This window comes from Phyllostomus hastatus, unplaced genomic scaffold (assembly GCF_019186645.2).
Source record: "Phyllostomus hastatus isolate PE091 unplaced genomic scaffold, TTU_PhHast_1.1 phas_scaffold_755, whole genome shotgun sequence".
In the NCBI taxonomy this organism is placed as follows: domain Eukaryota; kingdom Metazoa; phylum Chordata; class Mammalia; order Chiroptera; family Phyllostomidae; genus Phyllostomus; species Phyllostomus hastatus.
Genome location: NW_025334039.1, coordinates 8,312,460 through 8,330,096, shown reverse-complemented (window position 1 = coordinate 8,330,096; position 17,637 = coordinate 8,312,460). Strand labels below are relative to the sequence as shown.

Here is a 17,637-nt window from a genome sequence, read left to right as displayed (position 1 = left end):
CAATCTCCTCCCTAAGTAGTTAAAAATCCTGGGAGGGGAGTAGCTGCACAATAACCCCCCAAACAGCTTTACACAATGAGAGAACCGGTGACAACAGATGTGGCATTTAGCATCTAACTCTGGGGTTAATGAGGTTATTTCTTAAAGCAAATGAACTAAATGAAATTTCCCTGAAGAGGAAAAAATCATTTTTGAAGACACGTTTCTCCTCCGTGCATTGGGACACTTGTAAAATGGTCCCGTGCCCAACTGACCCTGAACCTGTAAGTGCCTCATAAAGGTGTGTCAAGGTGTACAACCTCATGAGGATTTTTCTCACCTCTAAACAGGACCAGAAGAGACCACTGTTGTACTAAAGAAAGGAAAGGAACTTCAAATTACTAGTACAACTGAGCCCCTCCGGAGTGAACATCCTTATCCATAACAATAGAATATGCATTCCCCTGGACTGAATGAAGGTTAAATGAAACAATGTATATGATGAAAGTGTTCTGTAAACTGACGTGGATACAGAAAGTTTAAATGCCATGGTAGATATAGAAAGTTCAAATGCCATTTTATGGATCAGAATATTGGTTTTAATAAAAATAATCCAAAACAAGTTATATTAAAGAAGATATAATATTAAAGGAAATCATTGCTCATTCACAAAACAGTCTTTAAAGACATATTTGTCCTACAAATTAGCTCAAAGGGTTTTTCCTACTATATAGCTAAGTAGAGGGTGAACGGCACTGATTGGATCCAAAGTCCCCCTATCCTGAATTTCATGAGGCCCATTCAGAATGAGCCAGGTTGAGAACACCACCAAGTCCATGTTCTGAGTTCTTCTGTTGGCAAAAATATAATGCTAACAGCTTTATAAGTGCTATTTTCAATGAAATATCACAGAACAGCTTGTCCCAATGATATTTCTAAAGCTTGCCTGCAAACCGCCTACTGGGAAATCCAACAAAAAGGGAAGAGGGAAGAGAAAGAAATGCATACAGACAAATGACAGAAATGGGAAAAAAGAACAAAGGGTAGAGGGAGGCCGTGAGGTGAAAGTGAGCGCTGGAGGGAAATAAGAAGCAATGAGATGTACAGTATCAAACACGGGCAAAATTAGTTAGAAACCATAGGGAACAGAGAATTTAAAGAAACATGTAAAAGCAAATTGGGCTGAAGTTCAGAGAAGTGACTACAAATAAAGCAGCATGTTTAGAGAAATACAGACAAAAGGAGCTGAAAAAAGGTAATGGCCCAATAATTGGAGCATAATTATTAAAATGTTATGAAAGGAAGATGTGTGAAACAGCCCTTTTTCTAAGCTTCACTTGTTTTCTCATGTAATGTACAAATTCATTTTTCCAGAATCTAATACACATTTGAATGTCTACCATCAACTCTAAGGGAAGAACACACCCTCTCCAAGTCCCTTCTTTTAACCTAAAAATCAATTTATAGATCATAAAATAGGTCAGGCATTGCATTGTAAGTTTTGCATGCACTGATTCAAAAACAAAATACGTTATAGTGCAGATAATGTCATTCTGGGCACTTACCTGGGGTCGAATGACTTTTACAATGTTTTTGAGGGCAGTGTCAGGGGATGGAGGTGAGCAGTCAGGTGTTGGGCCTGTGGAGCTGTTTCTATGGTTACTAGTTCCTGGAGCAGTAATTGCCACCTCAGAGGCATTATCTGTGAATAAAAATAGAACTGCCATGAACCTAATCACTCAGTTTACCTTTTAAGACTTGAAATTAGTTTAGTGAACACGAATTGAGATGTCAACTTAAAACTGGTATCAATTACAGGATCATAATGAGGAATATGCTCAGCAGTATATTTTAAAGATATTGTTTCTTGCATGCACTGTTTTTTTTTCAGAATATTACCCTCTGTAGTATTATTCCAAGAAGGAAGAGTATTATTACTCAACTGATATTGACAGGTTATCCAGCATAGCTGTTAAGATTGCCACCATTATATGAATGACTTGAACCTTACCTTCACTAAAAAAAAGAACATGATTTTTAAATATTTTGGGCTAAGTTTCTCGATCATCACTCAAATGGGTCCTGATCATTATTAAAGCAGATGTTTCATAGCTCCTGATTCATAAAACCCAAATTCACCCCTCCGCAAAGCACTTTTTCCCAGAAATCCCTCAAGCTATAGAAAAGTGTCCCAGTGAATTAACCTTGATGAAAAACTGACATTTGTGCTAAACGGTTTTATAATGTACATAAACACAAAACTATTATCCCCCAGATAAACATATCTTCCTATGTGGTCAAAACTAAATGAATGCATTTTTAAATTTAATTGTATTATTTTTAATATATTTTATTGATTATGCTATTACAGTTGTCTCATTACCCCCCTTCATTCCCCTCCACCCTGCACACCCTCTCCCACCCACATTCCCCCACTTTAGTTCCTGTCCATGTGTCATAAGTTTTTTAGCTTCTACATTTCCCATACTATTCTTGCCCTCCCCCTGTCTATTTTCTGCCTACTGTCTATGCTACTTATTCTCTGTACCTTTCCCCCCCCTTTCCTCCTCCCAATCCCCTGTTGCTAACCCTCCATGTGATCTCCATTTCTGTGGTTCTGTTCTTGTTCTAATTGTTTGCTTAGTTTGTTTTTGTTTTTGTTTTAGGTGTGGTTGTTAATAATTGTGAGTTTGCTGTCATTTTACTATACATGTTTTTTTATCTTCTTTTTCTTAGATAAGTCCCTTGAACATTTCATAAAATAAGGGCTTGGTGATGATGAACTCCTTTAACTTGACCTTATCTGAGAAGCACTTTATCTGCCCTTCCATTCTAAATGAAAGCTTTGCTGGATAGACCAATCTGGGATGTGGGTCCTTGCCTTTCATGACTTTGCATACTTCTTTCCAGCCCCTTCTTGCCTGTAAGGTCTCTTTTGAGAAATCAGCTGACAGTCTGATGGCAACTCCTTTGTAGGTGACTGTCCCCTTATCTCTTGCTGCTTCTAGGATTCTCTCCTTCATTTTTACCTTGGCTAATGTAATTATGATGTGCCTTGGTGTGTTCCTCCTTGGGTCCAACTTCTTTGGGACTCTCTGAGCTTCCTGGACTCCCTGAGCTTCCTGGACTCCCTGGAGGTCTATTTCCTTTGCCAGATTGGGGAAGTTCTCCTTTATTATTTGTTCAAAGAACTTTTCTACTTGTTGCTCTTCCTCTTCTCCTTCTGGTACCCCTATAATTCAGATGTTGGAACATTTAAAGATGTCCTGGAGGTTCCTAAGCCTCTCCTCATTTTTTTTTAATTCTTATTTCTTCATTCTTTTCTAATTGTATGTTTTTTTCTTCCTTCTGGTCCACTCCATTGATGTGAGACCCAGCTTCCATTCCATCACTATTGTTTCCCTGTGCATTTTTTCTTCATTTCACTTATTGTAGCCTCCATTTTTTCATCTAATTTGTGACCATAATCAACCAATTCTGTGAGCATCCTGATCACCAGTGCTTTGAACTGTGCATCTGATAGTTTGGCTATCTCTCAGTCACTTAAAAGTACTGGTTCTGGGGCTTTCATTTGTTCTTCAGTTTGAGCCATCTTTTTCCCCTCTTCGGTCTGGTCACACCTGTTATGTATGAGGGGCGGAGCCTTAGGTGTTCACCAGGGCAGGGCACCGCTCCCAGTCACTGAGTTGTGACGTTGTAGGTGAGGGAGGGGTCCAAGAAGGAACAACGGCACTTGCTCCACTCTCCGTCAGACCTCAGTCCCTTCTGCTGCTTCCCCTGAGCAAACTGGGTTCTTCTGGTGCCAATTCCCATGTGGGTGGGCTTGTGCATGCCATGGGACTTTCCAACAACCTCTCCTGTGAGGCTGGGAGTCTCTCCCTGTGCCTCAACCCCCACAAGTTTTTTCAATCAATGCCCCGAGGCTCTATTTCCCAGCGCTGGGATCCTGGGTTGCTCATAGTGCCTTGCTTCACAATCGCCGCCTCGCTGGGTCTGCTGGTTGCCACTCCTCACCGGGGGTCTGCCAGCTGCTGCTTTCGCACCCAGGGTCCACCCGCTGCGGTCTTTCATGCCCCGGATGCCTTACACGCCCGGTCCCAACACTCTCTGCTCTCTGTGCTGGGACCCGTGCACGGCTGCCCGACTCCGCCCCTCCTACCGGTCTGGATTAAGGTGTCTATTTTAACTTCTTGGTTATCCAACTTCCATACAGTTCAATTTTCTGTCAGCTCTGGTTGTTATTCTATTTCTAAACTGTTGTCCCTATCTTGGTTGTGCGAGGAGGCACAGTGTGTGTACCTGTGCCTCCATCTTGGCCGGAAGTCCTAACTCAATGAATTTTTTAAAAATGTAAATTAATCTTCCCTTATGGTAACTATTTGGGGGGAATAAGGAATTGTGATGTCTTCGAAATCAGTAACCATGTAACATTTTCTTCTTAGATTTAAATGAAAACAAAATAACACCAAGGATGTAGTTTGGAATGTATAATACTTGGAAAAGGATGATAAGTGTTTTATAAATAACTTCTGCTAGCTCAAAGAGAAGTTAGATTATTTTAACAACAATTTGGCAACCTTCTATGGCTTTTTATGGAAACTACTGCAAGTTCAAATCTGTAAAAAATGTACTTCCTTGCTATGTTTTTAATTAGTTCCCAATAATTCTCTGTCCTAGACAGTTAGCTGAATTGATGCAGAAGAGACTGAGACTGTGAATTGTTTATTGACTAGCAAAACTCTCTGTTCCCTGGCCACTGTCTACAATGCCAAGTGAAAAGCAATATTTATGAAGGTACTTCTTGCTCATAAAAGTGAGGGAATAAAAACTATCCACCACATAAAAATATAATTCCAGCCCCTGAGGAATCCAGACATAGGATGAAAAATACACCTGTGGCACACTGAATTATATAGATCATTCATAAAATATGTCTTAAAAGTATCCAGAACTCACTCTTGACTTCCGTTTAATGGACAAGGTGGGAATTAGTATCTCAATAATGGGCAGGTTTGTGTGGGTGGTCTTCTGAGTAGAAGAAAATAGTGTGAGTAAATACTGAAACAGAGACAATGACAAAGACGCCTGATTCTCTCTAATTTGTCTATTTCCTTCTTTCATTCATTCAACCATACATCTAAAACCATGTATTTGGGAGCAAGCATGAGGGTTATTATGTTTCATTTCAAAGATAAATTAAAAAGAATCTCTATCCAGGGGAAGGGGGAGGGAGGGATAAATGGGTAGAGCATGAAGAATCTTCAGGACAGTAAAACTGTTCTGTATGATACTATAATGGTGGATGCATGCCATTCTAATTTGTCCAAATCCACAGAATGTGCACCACAGAGTGTCAACCCTAATGTAAACTACGGGTATTGGGTGATAATGATGTTTCACTGTAGGTTCATTGTAACACATGTACCACTCTGGTGGGGGATGTCAATGGGTGGGGAAGGCTGTGCCCATTTTGAAGCAGAGTGTATATGGGAACTCTTTGTGATTCTACTCAATTTTGCTGTGATCCTAAAACTGCTCTAAAAATAAAGTTCAAAAATGTATTTGTTTAAACGATGCCTTTGACAAGTATGCCATCAAATGTGGCATCAGACATGCAATCTGTAATGCAATGCATTTTGAGAACTGATAAGTGATAAATGAAGCATGAATGAAGAATCCAGGGAAGACAGTGGCTGGAGAGGAAGACAGTTAGGAAAGGCGTCCATTTTCAGGCAGGAAAGCTGGAATAGAACATAAAACATAATGGCATGACAGAAGCAAGAACACAGATGAAGCTATTTCAGGTTAGGAAGAAGTTGGAGATAAGCATAAATGAGTGAAAGGAAGTTGATTAGTACAAAAGTTTATACTTAATTCTATAGGTAATATGAAATATTGAAGATATTTGAGCAGGGAGTCATAGTCATAATAATAGCTAATATTTATTAGAACACAATGAAATGATGTTAGAGTTTATCTTCCTTACAATTTGTCCTCGATTCTCTCCTTTGTAGTTATCATTGTTGTCTCTCTGAGTTGCATTCTGAATAGTGTCTTTTTTTCATTGAATTTATTGGGGTTGACGTTGGTTCACAAAACCATACAGGTTTCAAGGGTACAACTCAATGAAACATCATCTGCCTAGACTCTTATACTCATTTTCCAGTTTATTGATTCTTTCTTTAGCTGTGTCTAGTATGCTATCAACCCTAGTTCTTTACTTCAATTATATTTTTCAGTTCTAAAATTTCCATTTGGTTCTTTTTTAAATATACTGTCACCATTTGCCAATTTTCAGTGCTTTTGTTTATCAGAAAATGTCAAGTACATTTCTTTTTGTTTTTCTTAAATCTGAGTCTAATAATTCTAATATCTGAAGTCTTCATAAATCTGTTTCTATACACAATGTTCCATTATCTGTCTCATCTTTCATTCTTTGCTATGTGTCACTCAACTTTTTTGGCAGAATAAGACTTACAACATTAAAATATAACTCCCTGTCTTTAGTAAATGTTAATTCAAAGAAGCATCCAAACTTAAATTTTAATACCAGATGCCAAAGTCTACAGAAAACTTGTTCAATGCTAGAGAACTTTTTAACCTCCCTAGATTTCAGTTTTCTTCACTTTAAAAATGAGAATGATTAATAACAAACTTTTAGGGCTTGTGTATACAGACAAAATAAGAGAACACACAGGAAAAATAACTATCAAGTTATTAAGTTTAATAAATTTGAGTTTTGTTTTTCCCTATCAAACTAAATATTATCAGAATGAAAATAAAATATGGAAGTGGAAAGAAAATACAGAGGGAAAAGCAAAAATAATTAGTAATGCCTTGTAGATATTACATCTAGAGTAATGAGTGTGAATAATTGAGTAGGATTTGAGACCAGTACCTCTAAGCTATTAACACAAATTGGTGGAAAACATAATTTAATTCCAGGAATAAGGGATGATCTTTTGAGGCATGATTTACTGAAAGGACTGGGCCAGGAAACTGTTTTTGTGTGAGAGCCAAAAAACTGGTGCGTACTCTTTGCAGACTACAAGGCAAAAGCTTATGAATGTTTCTTATAAGTAATTTAATATATAATACAAGACAGTGGGTAATAAAGTACTAAATTATTTAGAAAAGACTGTAAGTGTCTCCATCTTCTGAATCCATGATCTGTACCATTACACTGATAATTTGATTTTATACCACCTTGCATTGTTCATTATCTCTTCTAGACTTGGTTATATTTTCTCAGAGACTTATATTTCCCTTATCCCCTTGATAGCTCTTAGCTCAATGCAGTCGTTTAAAAATACTAAGTGAAATAAAGTGAATAAAGCAAAACCCATGTGTCAATGGCAACCATCACAATACCCTTAATTACACTGAGAAAGGTGATCTGGCTTTTCTCAGTTGAGAGAAAATCCAAATGAAAAGCATAGAACATACATAAGAGTCTTGGGAAACTGATTCATTCCTAAAATAGCCTTTATTATATTATTTATAAAAAGTACCAATTATCCAGTGGACTTTGTAAAATGACAGCCTGTGTCGAAGGTAGTTTTACATGACCAACCTACGTCTCACACCTGCAGCTACAAAACACTGCTGATGAAAGTGAAATGAGGTGTGTAAAAGCTGCTTAGAGAAAATTACTGAATATATTGCAATTTTAGATTGAAATAAGAAACTTATCTTCTAGTCGGATTCCATTACTATGCATTAGGTTATGTATTATGATCATCAGCTTCCTCTACAATAATAAGCTCAGGGGGAAAAAACCCTTCTAGTTCACTTGAGCTTTTAAAAGAAAAGCATTCTGTGACTACAAGATAATTCATGTGCTGTGTTACAGTGTAGAATTTTGACATAATGCTCTACCATGAACTAAACAGTTCAAGTATGCCAGTGACCTTATTAGATGCTATCTAGCTGAAAAATAGGACTGAGGTTACTTCTGGCTGGAGAACTAGGAGAGGCGTCATGGAAGAGGTGGTGATTTGGGAGGTCTCTGACAGATTAGTAAAATTTAGACAGGAAGAAATGGATGGGAAGAGGATTTCAAGAGTTGGAAATGGAGGGAGTAAGTAAAAAAGCAGAGAGATTGGAAAGAGTTAAGCACATTGGTGGAATAAACAGTTCAGTTTGAGTAAAATACAGTAGTCATGGAAGTAATACTACAAAATGAAGGAGCCATAGACTACAAATTCACGCTTTGGAGTAAAACAAACCTAAACTGTAGTTCTGCCATATTTAACCTCAGATTCCTCACCTGTGGAAGTGTTTTCTCATAGTGTTGTAAAAATAAATGAAGTACCTGTGTATGTATGTGCGTTTAACATATTACCTGGCACACAGTAGGAACTCAAATAAAAGTAGTTATTGCTATTATCATCATGTATAATAATAATAAATATAACTAGACAGGTAGCTTAAAGTGTTATTGTGGGAAGTCTTGAATGTAACACTAAGTAATAATCAAGTAAGTATTTAATAATCATTAGTCTAGCAATTCATGAAGTATAATTTTTAATTATGGGACTTTAGTCAGGATTTGGCAAACTTTTTTTGCAAGGGCTAGATAGTTAATGTTTTAAGCTCTATCAACTACATGGTCTCTTTCATAACTACTCAGCCCTGCTGTTGTAGTACTAAAGCAGCCACGGACAACATGTAAGCAAATGCATATGGCTGTGTTCTAAGAAAACTTTTTTTTTATTTACAAAAACAAATGTGGACCAGAGAGTTTGTAGACCTCTGTCACCATACTTCCTATAGAAATGGTTCCTCTCTTATGGATAAACCTAGAAAAATTCTACATTGTAACTTACTTTTCCATGTTCATATTAATGAACATTCTCCTCACTAGGTAATTAAAAACTAAGGTTTTCATATAAAAGTAGAAATGTATTTATAATTTATTCAAAAAGATAACATTATATCTAACACAAGGGCTGTACCTTGTCTATAATAAGTGTTTGATAGAGGCTCATTGGATGGGTACATAAATGAACAACCCATTGAATCTTTGTATTTTAAAGTAACTTTTAGTAATGGGACATGGCCATCATCTCTGGGACAACAGTATAAAACTCACAAGTGAAATAGTCCAAATATCTTCGGTTTCAATATTTTCAGTGAGAAAGTGTCTACTATGTAGTAGTTGAGGAAGTTAACATTAACAATTGTTTTAGAGTATTATTTCCTAGTCCAAATAGTTATTACATTTTTACTTTCTCCTAGCAACGATTAAGAATTAGCGATTCTTTTAAATGTGCTGAAAAACGGAAACACTTGAACCTTCATTACTATCCCCAACAGCAGCTCTACGTATTCCACCGCTGTGTGTGACCCAGCAGTAGCCTTGCCAGATGACATGTGTAGTCAGCAGCTTCTAAGACGGTCCTGACCGATCCCTCCCTGCCTCACGGCATCCACATTTTCAATAAAGCCTCAACCCTAGAGTAAGAGTCGAACATGTTCATGAGCTTCTAATAAATAACTAAAGAAGGGATGAGACGTCACTTCTGGGATTCAGTTATGAACAGACCGCAGCTCCTGCATTGGGTGTGAATCCTGTGCTCTCCCGGTCAGATATTGTGCACTGAGGAAAGCCAGTACAGCACACCATGAACAGCCTTTTGCACGGCCCTCACTGCATGGCAAGGAACCGAAACTTTCAGTTCAGTAGTCCACCTGGAACCAGAATTTGTGAACAGCCACATGCATCAGCTTGGGTGTGGATCCTTGAGGCCAGTGAAGCCTTGAAATGACTGCAGTTCCGGCTGCAGAGGAGCCTGAACCTAGAACCACCCCCTAAGTCCCTCCTGCATTCCTGACCCACAACAACTGAGATAATACATCTCAGTTTTCACCTTTGTTGTTTTCGGCCCCAACTTGTGGAGTAGTTTGCCCTGTGTGCACACATACAGTATAGTTCTGAAAATATATTTTCATGTAAATTAAATATGTGTGGGGTATTTCATGGAATAAGTGGGTTTTACTCAAAATGTCCCTAGGTTCTAGGAAAACTGGATGGAAATCACCACCTATATAGAGTGTAGTTTGATATCTACATTAGCCAGGAAACCGTACTTATTTTGGTTATCTGGTATTTTGGTGTAATATGTAGCCACAAATCAGCTTACTCTATTACTAACATCTGAGTTTATATTTCTTTGGTATGTTATTATGCCCTTCACATTATGGGAATCTTCATGATGACAGACTTCACATATTAGAGAGAAATACATTGTATCCAATTATAATTTGTTTAGATCAACTTTGGAAAGAGTAAGGTTCCATTTCATATGCTTCCATACATCAGGTTGAAATGTCTCTAGATTCCCAGAAAGTAAACTGGAACCCAAGTATTATTTAATCCTAACTCATCTCTCCATCTCTTTTATACTCACAGTAGGAATAAAACTTAACTGGGAAGAAGGATTTCCAATTTTTCCTATTCTAGAGATACTTCAGTGTTCACACCATTCTCCTTATTTCTTCCTCATTGAAGAGTCTCTCTATCCAGGTTAGCATCGCTAAACAGAGATGAATTTTCTTCAGTCCCATTGCCTAAAGATACTTCCAAATACTATTATTCCCAATGCTACTAAGCTCCTGTAAAGGCTGCTTTCTTAAGCATATTCAGTAAATTGTTAATATGTCCCTGTAAAATCAGTGATTCTTTTGCTACACATTATACAAAATTTTCATTTGAGACTTAAGAACATTGTTTTTCTTGTGAATAATATACTGCCTAACTACGAGCTACAAAGTCATATCTATTTACAGATGCAAAAGTATCTTAATGATTGGCACTTCAGAAGCCCAGAAGTCTTGTATTCTTGTTTTTAAGAAAAAATTAGGTGTCACAAAAGGTCTCAGAGCTTCTAATGAATGTGTTATAAGTTGAATATTCATCTTAAGGACTCTTTCACAAGCAACCAGAAGTCCTCTTGTAATTGCTTATGCTCAACCCCTGTTTCTGACCTGCAGCGTTGGGAGAGGAATGTTCCCAGTTCATGCACAGTTGGCATGAATGAACTGGCTGATCAATGGGTGTGTCAAAACGCATATTAGCATTGGGGAGACATAAAAAACATACACACACACACACACACACACACACACACACATTAAAGTGCTTACCCTTTTGGTGCACTGCCAATAGAAAAAAATATATTGATGTTCCCATATACTTAAAACTCTAAGGTATGATATAGGTTTTTCTAAAATCTGTGAAATCCCTGCTTTCCTTAAAAAAAAACAAACTATCATTCTAGTAAAAGTGGAGACAAACTTACATAAAGAATAGACCAGCATGAAGTCCTCTGCTTTTCGTGTTCCCACAATCTGTTGGTAAAACATTTAGTAGTCCCTATAATACATGCCCTTAGAATTGATAGTGCAAAATTTTTCTATGAAGGGGAGTGCTATGTGACAAATTTTAATGCCACTAATTCAACTAATTGCACAAGCATGGCCATCATAGTAAGTTATAATTGGACTTTATAATATGTCAGGAGCTGAGATAAATTTGTCTTTGTCCCTAAGAAATGAGGAGCTTATTCTTTAAAAAAAACTTCTCCCTTCCTTCTTTATGGATCTATTCAAAAAGCATAAAGTGATATGTCCTGTTGTTTTTCTAAAGTAGGTGTCTGATTACTGTACTCCTGGCCTTTTACTCTGCCATCCTGGTAGGCAGGACCCATCGTAACTTATACTCAACTATTCGCCCTCGCCTTGCCCCACCACCTCCCGCTCATCTTCTCCTCTGGTCACGGAACACTGGTTCCTAGAACACATCTACCTTTCCTCTGGCATGGTCCTTTTTCCCTTTGTAGGACAATTCACTGAATATCCTGCCGGGCTCAACTCGAATGCTGCCTTCTCGGTGAGGTCTGTCTTCTCTGACTATGCCAGTTAGCAACTTTCCAAAATTTCCCGCATCATTCCCCCTAAGCTTACGCTGCTCATGTTATAATTATTCATGTATAAATCTCCCCATAAAAATATCCTCAGACCCAAGTACTAGGGTTAAATTAATAAATATATACAAGATACCCTATCAACTGATTAGATACCTCAGAATAGTGAAGAAGTGAATAATCTTAATCCCATATTTTAAGTGAAAAGAATTTCAAAAGCATTTAGAATTTTTTAAAAAGACATCCACATATCAATAAATCACTGAGCATGACAGTAATAATGCTGTCATTACCAAGCTCCACTACAGCCAACTTTCTAGTAATATTTATGAAAGTTTCTGTGTATGAGAGTTCCTGTTTTTTTTTTTTGTATCTTTGCAATACTTGATATTATCAGAATGTTTGCATCATGCCTGTGGATGGTTATAAACTGGAATTCCACAGTGGTCTCAATTTAAATTTCTCTGTTGCTGGTATTAACTATGTTTATTGTCCATTCAAAATTTGCCTCCAGTTAATTGTCTTTGCTGATTGTTTCAATGTTTTTGTTTGTTCTTTGTGTTTTTGTCTTTTTCTTATTTTGTAGTACAATTCTCTTTTCAGTGCTGTAAACACATAGTGCATTGTAAACATCTCTCCTAGTCCATGGCCTTTTTAAATGTATTTTGTGGCATCTTACGGTAAGTATGGATTTTATTTTTAAATCTCACATAGTCAGTGTCACCAGTTTTTTTCTTAATGATGTATACTTTCTGTCTTAAGATATCCTTCTCTTACACTAAGACAGTCATGTAAATTGTCCCTCTTAATTTGCTAAATTGAGGAAATATTGAAAGATTTTTCTGATGGCTGAAATATCCTTGAAAAGTGAGGTAAGTCCTACTTAGTCAAGATGTACTTTTTAATAATTGTTGGATTCAATGTGGCAATATTTTGTTTAGAAACTACACATATATTTTCACACCAAAGGTTAACACATATATTTTTTGTGCACTCTCCTTGTGCAGTTTTGTTATCCAAGCTGTAAAAGCACGAAGCCAGTAGCGTGCCTCTTTGTGAGCTCTGTGGAACCACTGGCCAGTCTCCATGCTCTCTATTCATTTCGGTTCAACACAGCTCTGCTACCAAACTGTCCTGACCATCTGTTTTTGATATCACTGCTCTTCTGTTAATATCTACCAAAGCGTGATGATTGGTCGTGTACCTTTTTCTACAAAATTGTACATTTGATCTATGTCAAAATTTTCTATAACACAATCGTTCATAATATTATCTTATGTTGCCTTAAAACTTCTCTTGAGTCTTTGGCCATATCCTCCATTTTTCTCAACAATAATTATTTCTACCTTCTCTTCTCTTGATCAGCCTTGCTAGGGGTGTATTTATATGATTACCTTTTAAGATATTGATTAATGTCCATTATGATTTTGTTTTAACCACTGAGTTACTTTGAAATGTGTTCCTTTTTTGTTTCCAAACCCATGACTGAGGGTTCTGGAAAGAGGGTAGCTTAATTTCCTTCCTTATGTGCTTCCTTAATTTCCTGCAACCCGTTCAGGTAGGCTAAGCCCTGCAGCTCCTGCAGCTGACTAGACACAAATCGTGTCAGGAGAGAAGAACAAGAAAGCTGTCACAGGACTGTTTCCTCTCTGGGATCAGTGAGAGTCTCAGAACTAGTGCAGAAATTCCCACTGGCAAGGCACAGAATGCCCTAATTCCAGAGAAAACTTGCCCGGCAGAGACTGCGGTACCCCACAGGAAATGGCGGCATCGGTCTACATGGGGTACAGGAATGCGTGCAGCAGGTCCATGACCCCAAGGAGCCAAGGACGGGTGGAGCAGGTGTTCTATGTTGTCTTCACCTGAAGTGCTGGGAAGCTGACACACAGGCTTTCTTCTGGTATCTGCCCGTTGCTATAATGCTGACCTTGACAGAGAGTTCTAACTTCCACTCTACTGGAGAGTGCCGTTCTTTAAGGCTTAGAAGCAACTAAACTTAAGCCTTAAGGAGTAGACCAAGAAACAAACACAAAACAAACAAGTACTTAAGAGAGCCTAGCAACCAGAAAAAAAAACAAAAAATTGAGACTGAATCGCTCTAAAAAAAATAGAGATGCTAATAGAGACAAAAGAATTTTTAATGAAATAATAATAAGAGAGCTTAAAACACTAAATAAAAGTCAGCACATAAAAAACTCTGTGGAAAAAATAACCGATAAAAAAATGAAAATGACTTGAAAGTGAGGTCGGTTTATTGTTGAAAATCGAATCAGCGTTTTAGAATACAAAGTGAAAGAAATGTCTCAAGCTACAAAGAAAAAGAAAAAGGAATTTATGAAGGCAGAGATCCAGGAGACCTATTATGCAAATAATAGAAATTCCAGAAAAAGAAAAAGAAACAGATGGAGACAAAGCAATAATTAAAAAGTACAGTTAAAAATTCCCTTAGTGAATAAAATCTTTAGTCTGCATGTTGAAGTTCCAGGCGAGAGTAATAACAAAGGTACACATACATAATCATATACTGGAGAAACCTGTGTGTGCCAAGGATAAAAGGGTTATCGTACAAGCTTCCAGAGGCAAGTAACACATTCTTTAAAGTGAACTAAGACACTGATTAAAGTTTTCATCTGCAACAGTGAAAACTAAAAGATAATGAATTATTATCTGAGGAAAATACTTAAGAAAGAACTCTGAATTGAACAGGGACTTCAAGATAGGTGATATATAAAAGGGAAAAATAGTGATTAACAATGAAAAAGCCAATTAAACTATATACTAAACTATATCTATCTAATTACAACTCTATCTATCCATCTATCTACCTATCTGGGAAAAAAACACATGCACTCCTGATGGATGGGTACAGAGTTCTAGATGTCTACTAAGTCAGGGTTGTTAATTGTACTATTCAACATTCTATAGTCTTAATATTGTTTCTTCATTTATCAACATTCTCAATGAAATACAGTATAGTAAAATCTTGCACAAATTGTGGATTTCAGTTTTTCTTTGAAGTGCTATCAGTTTTTGGCTTTTAATATATCAAGGCATTGTTGTGTGTGAAAGAATGTATGACTTTCGTATCTTCTTGGTGTTGTGTTTTGCCCCGTATTGTTACCTAGTATCCCTCTTCATAGCTTTTAAGGCTTTTAACTTTGAGTTATATTTTGATTGATGATGTTGCCTCAATGCCTTTCGCTAGGTTCATTTTGCTTGGTGTTGAGTTCTTACCCCATGATGTCATTTTGATTTAGGTTTGACTCCTGTCAAAAGCACCTAGCACGATCTTTACAAATTGCATCCAATATGATTCATTTGGTCTTTCATTATTTCCTATTTTGTATTTTTGACTTTTCGTGCTTATTCTTTCTGCACTTCTTTTTTCTACAGATCTAGATACATTTTAATGAAAGATTCCTTTATTCTTTATTTTCCACTACTGAAAAAAAATAAAAGATGCACATTATGGAAGATATAAACTATGTTTCTAATTTTTAATGATTCCCCACAAAAATATACTAGAAATGTTTTTAATAAAAAATAAATGAAAAGTCAGTAAATATCTTTGTTTCTTTAGTTTTATAGCCCACTTTATCTCTGAACACAAACCTCTCTCTCACCTGTTTTTGCTGTCTGGAAATGTGACCCCTGCCCCCAGCTGTACATTTCCAGCACTACACCTGCCTCTGGCTCCCCCTTTGAGTAAAGCTCTTTGAGACTCCATCACCCAGAAGGGTGCCCTCCCCATGGACACTGCCTATTTTGTCACTGGCCAGTCACCAGCCAGACTGCCATTTAGATCCCACTTTCAATTATGTGTTTCTGATACAGTTGATCATGAAGATAATTGTCTTTGATTTTCTGTGTAGCTAGAATTTATAATTTTCTCATTTTGTATTTTATCCCTCAGTGCTGTTTTGATGCATGGAAAAACAGGGCAAGCATTACTTTATAATACATCTCACAGACCTTGCCAAGATGATGTCATGTTATACTTCTATAATCAGAAAAATATACAATTGATTTAAAAATAAATATAATATGAATGTATGTACACCAAATGTTCATTCTCAGTTATGTAAAAGCTATGCACAGCAAAAAATAAAAAAAGGTGTGGGGGTAGAAATAAATCACATTAATATTAATTTCTCTGATAGGATTTGGGAAAAATATTTTATAATTTTTTACTAAAATAATTTATTCATGTCTATGAGAATATAAACCTATTTTTTAAATACAGCTTTTTTTTAAAGATTTTATTTATTTATTTCTTGAGAGGGAAGGGAGGGAGAAAGAGAGAGAGAGAAACACCAATGTGTAGTTGCTGGGGGTCATGGCCTGCAACCCAGGCATGCACCCCGACTGGGAATTGAACCTGCGACACCTTGGTTCGCAGCCCGCACCCAATCCACTGAGCTATGCCAGCCAGGACTAAACCTATTTTTAAAAGCTACTAAAAGTAAAAGTAAATTTTATTAGTTGCTATATTAATAATTGTTGTACTACAAAATTATACCAATACAACAGGGTTTCCTAAAGGACACAGTTAGTTAAAAGATATTAAAAATGAGCTCATCCATTTAGAAAGTTTTCTGTGTTACTATGTCTCCGATTTTAGACAAATCACTCTTTTCTACACTTGGTTAGAGTAATTGAAGTACAAGGTCTGTCCAGAAAAAGTCCAGCCATTGTTAATATAACAAGAACAGTTTGCGTGACACCCATGTAACCTGGCAGCCAAGGAGAGAGGACTAGAATGTACATGTGTGAACAGTGACAACTTTACTGTACTAGTCAGTGGGGGCACTGTAGACACTGTTGAGTGAGTATGTATACTGTGTAGCTGTTGCATTCCAAATGACTGAGTGAGTAGAGCAATGAATCTGCATCAAATTTTGTGTTAAGCTTCAACATTCATCTGCTAAAACCAGTCGGATGATTCAGAAGGTCACAGCTATGGGCAACTGGTGATTGGCAGCTTCATCATGACAATGTGCCCACTCATGCATCACATCCCATGAAGAATTTTTTGGTGAAACATCAAATCACACAGTTACACAGGTGACTCAGTCCTCCTACAGCCCAGATTTAGTGTCTTGTGACTTCTGGCTTTTCCCAGAACTAAAGTCACCTTTGAAAGGGAAGAGATTTCACACTGTCAGTGAGATTCAGGAAAATACAATGGGGTAGCTGAGGGTCATTGGGAGAACTACGTGACATCCCAAGGTGCCAACTTTGAAGAAGACTCAGGCAACTTTGTTCCATTTACAATGTTTCTTGTATCTTCTTCAAGAAATGCCTCTGTTTTTCATATTACATGGCTGGGTACCTTCTGGACAGATGACACATGCTTCCGTTGAAATGATGATCCAGGATTCTCCTATTTGCTGTGACTTAATGTCTGCTTACTTCTAAGTTTTCTAAGGAAAGGAGTACTAGCTGGCTCACTGCTCTTGACTTGTTCATGGCCTTGTTTTTAGCCTTTCATTATTCTGTTTTCATTTTCTCTATTCACAGGTGAGAGACACAGAAGATACTAGATGACTATTTGGTAATGAATTAAAATGTTCCATAGAAATTAAAAGCATGAGAAAACCTATGTGATTAAATAATACCTGCTGTTCCTTCTCTGGGTTCTGTGCAGAAATAGCTAAATAGGGTCTCCCACAGAGAAGGATTGTGGCCAACTTTCTCAGCACAATGTATGACTCTGGTCTACATGAGCTCT

At 37.2% G+C, this 17,637-nt stretch overlaps 1 protein-coding gene across 6 annotated transcripts in view; it reads right to left on the bottom strand.

Moving 5' to 3' along the window:
* ANKS1B (ankyrin repeat and sterile alpha motif domain containing 1B) overlaps window positions 1–17,637 on the bottom strand; it is an 830,913-nt gene that overhangs the window by 538,242 nt on the left and 275,034 nt on the right. For all 6 annotated transcript variants that reach the window (XM_045826440.1, XM_045826441.1, XM_045826442.1 and 3 more), the window contains exon 11: window positions 1,545–1,681. In XM_045826440.1, coding sequence (XP_045682396.1) covers window positions 1,545–1,681 — 137 coding nt within the window. The remainder of the gene's footprint in view (window positions 1–1,544; window positions 1,682–17,637) is intronic.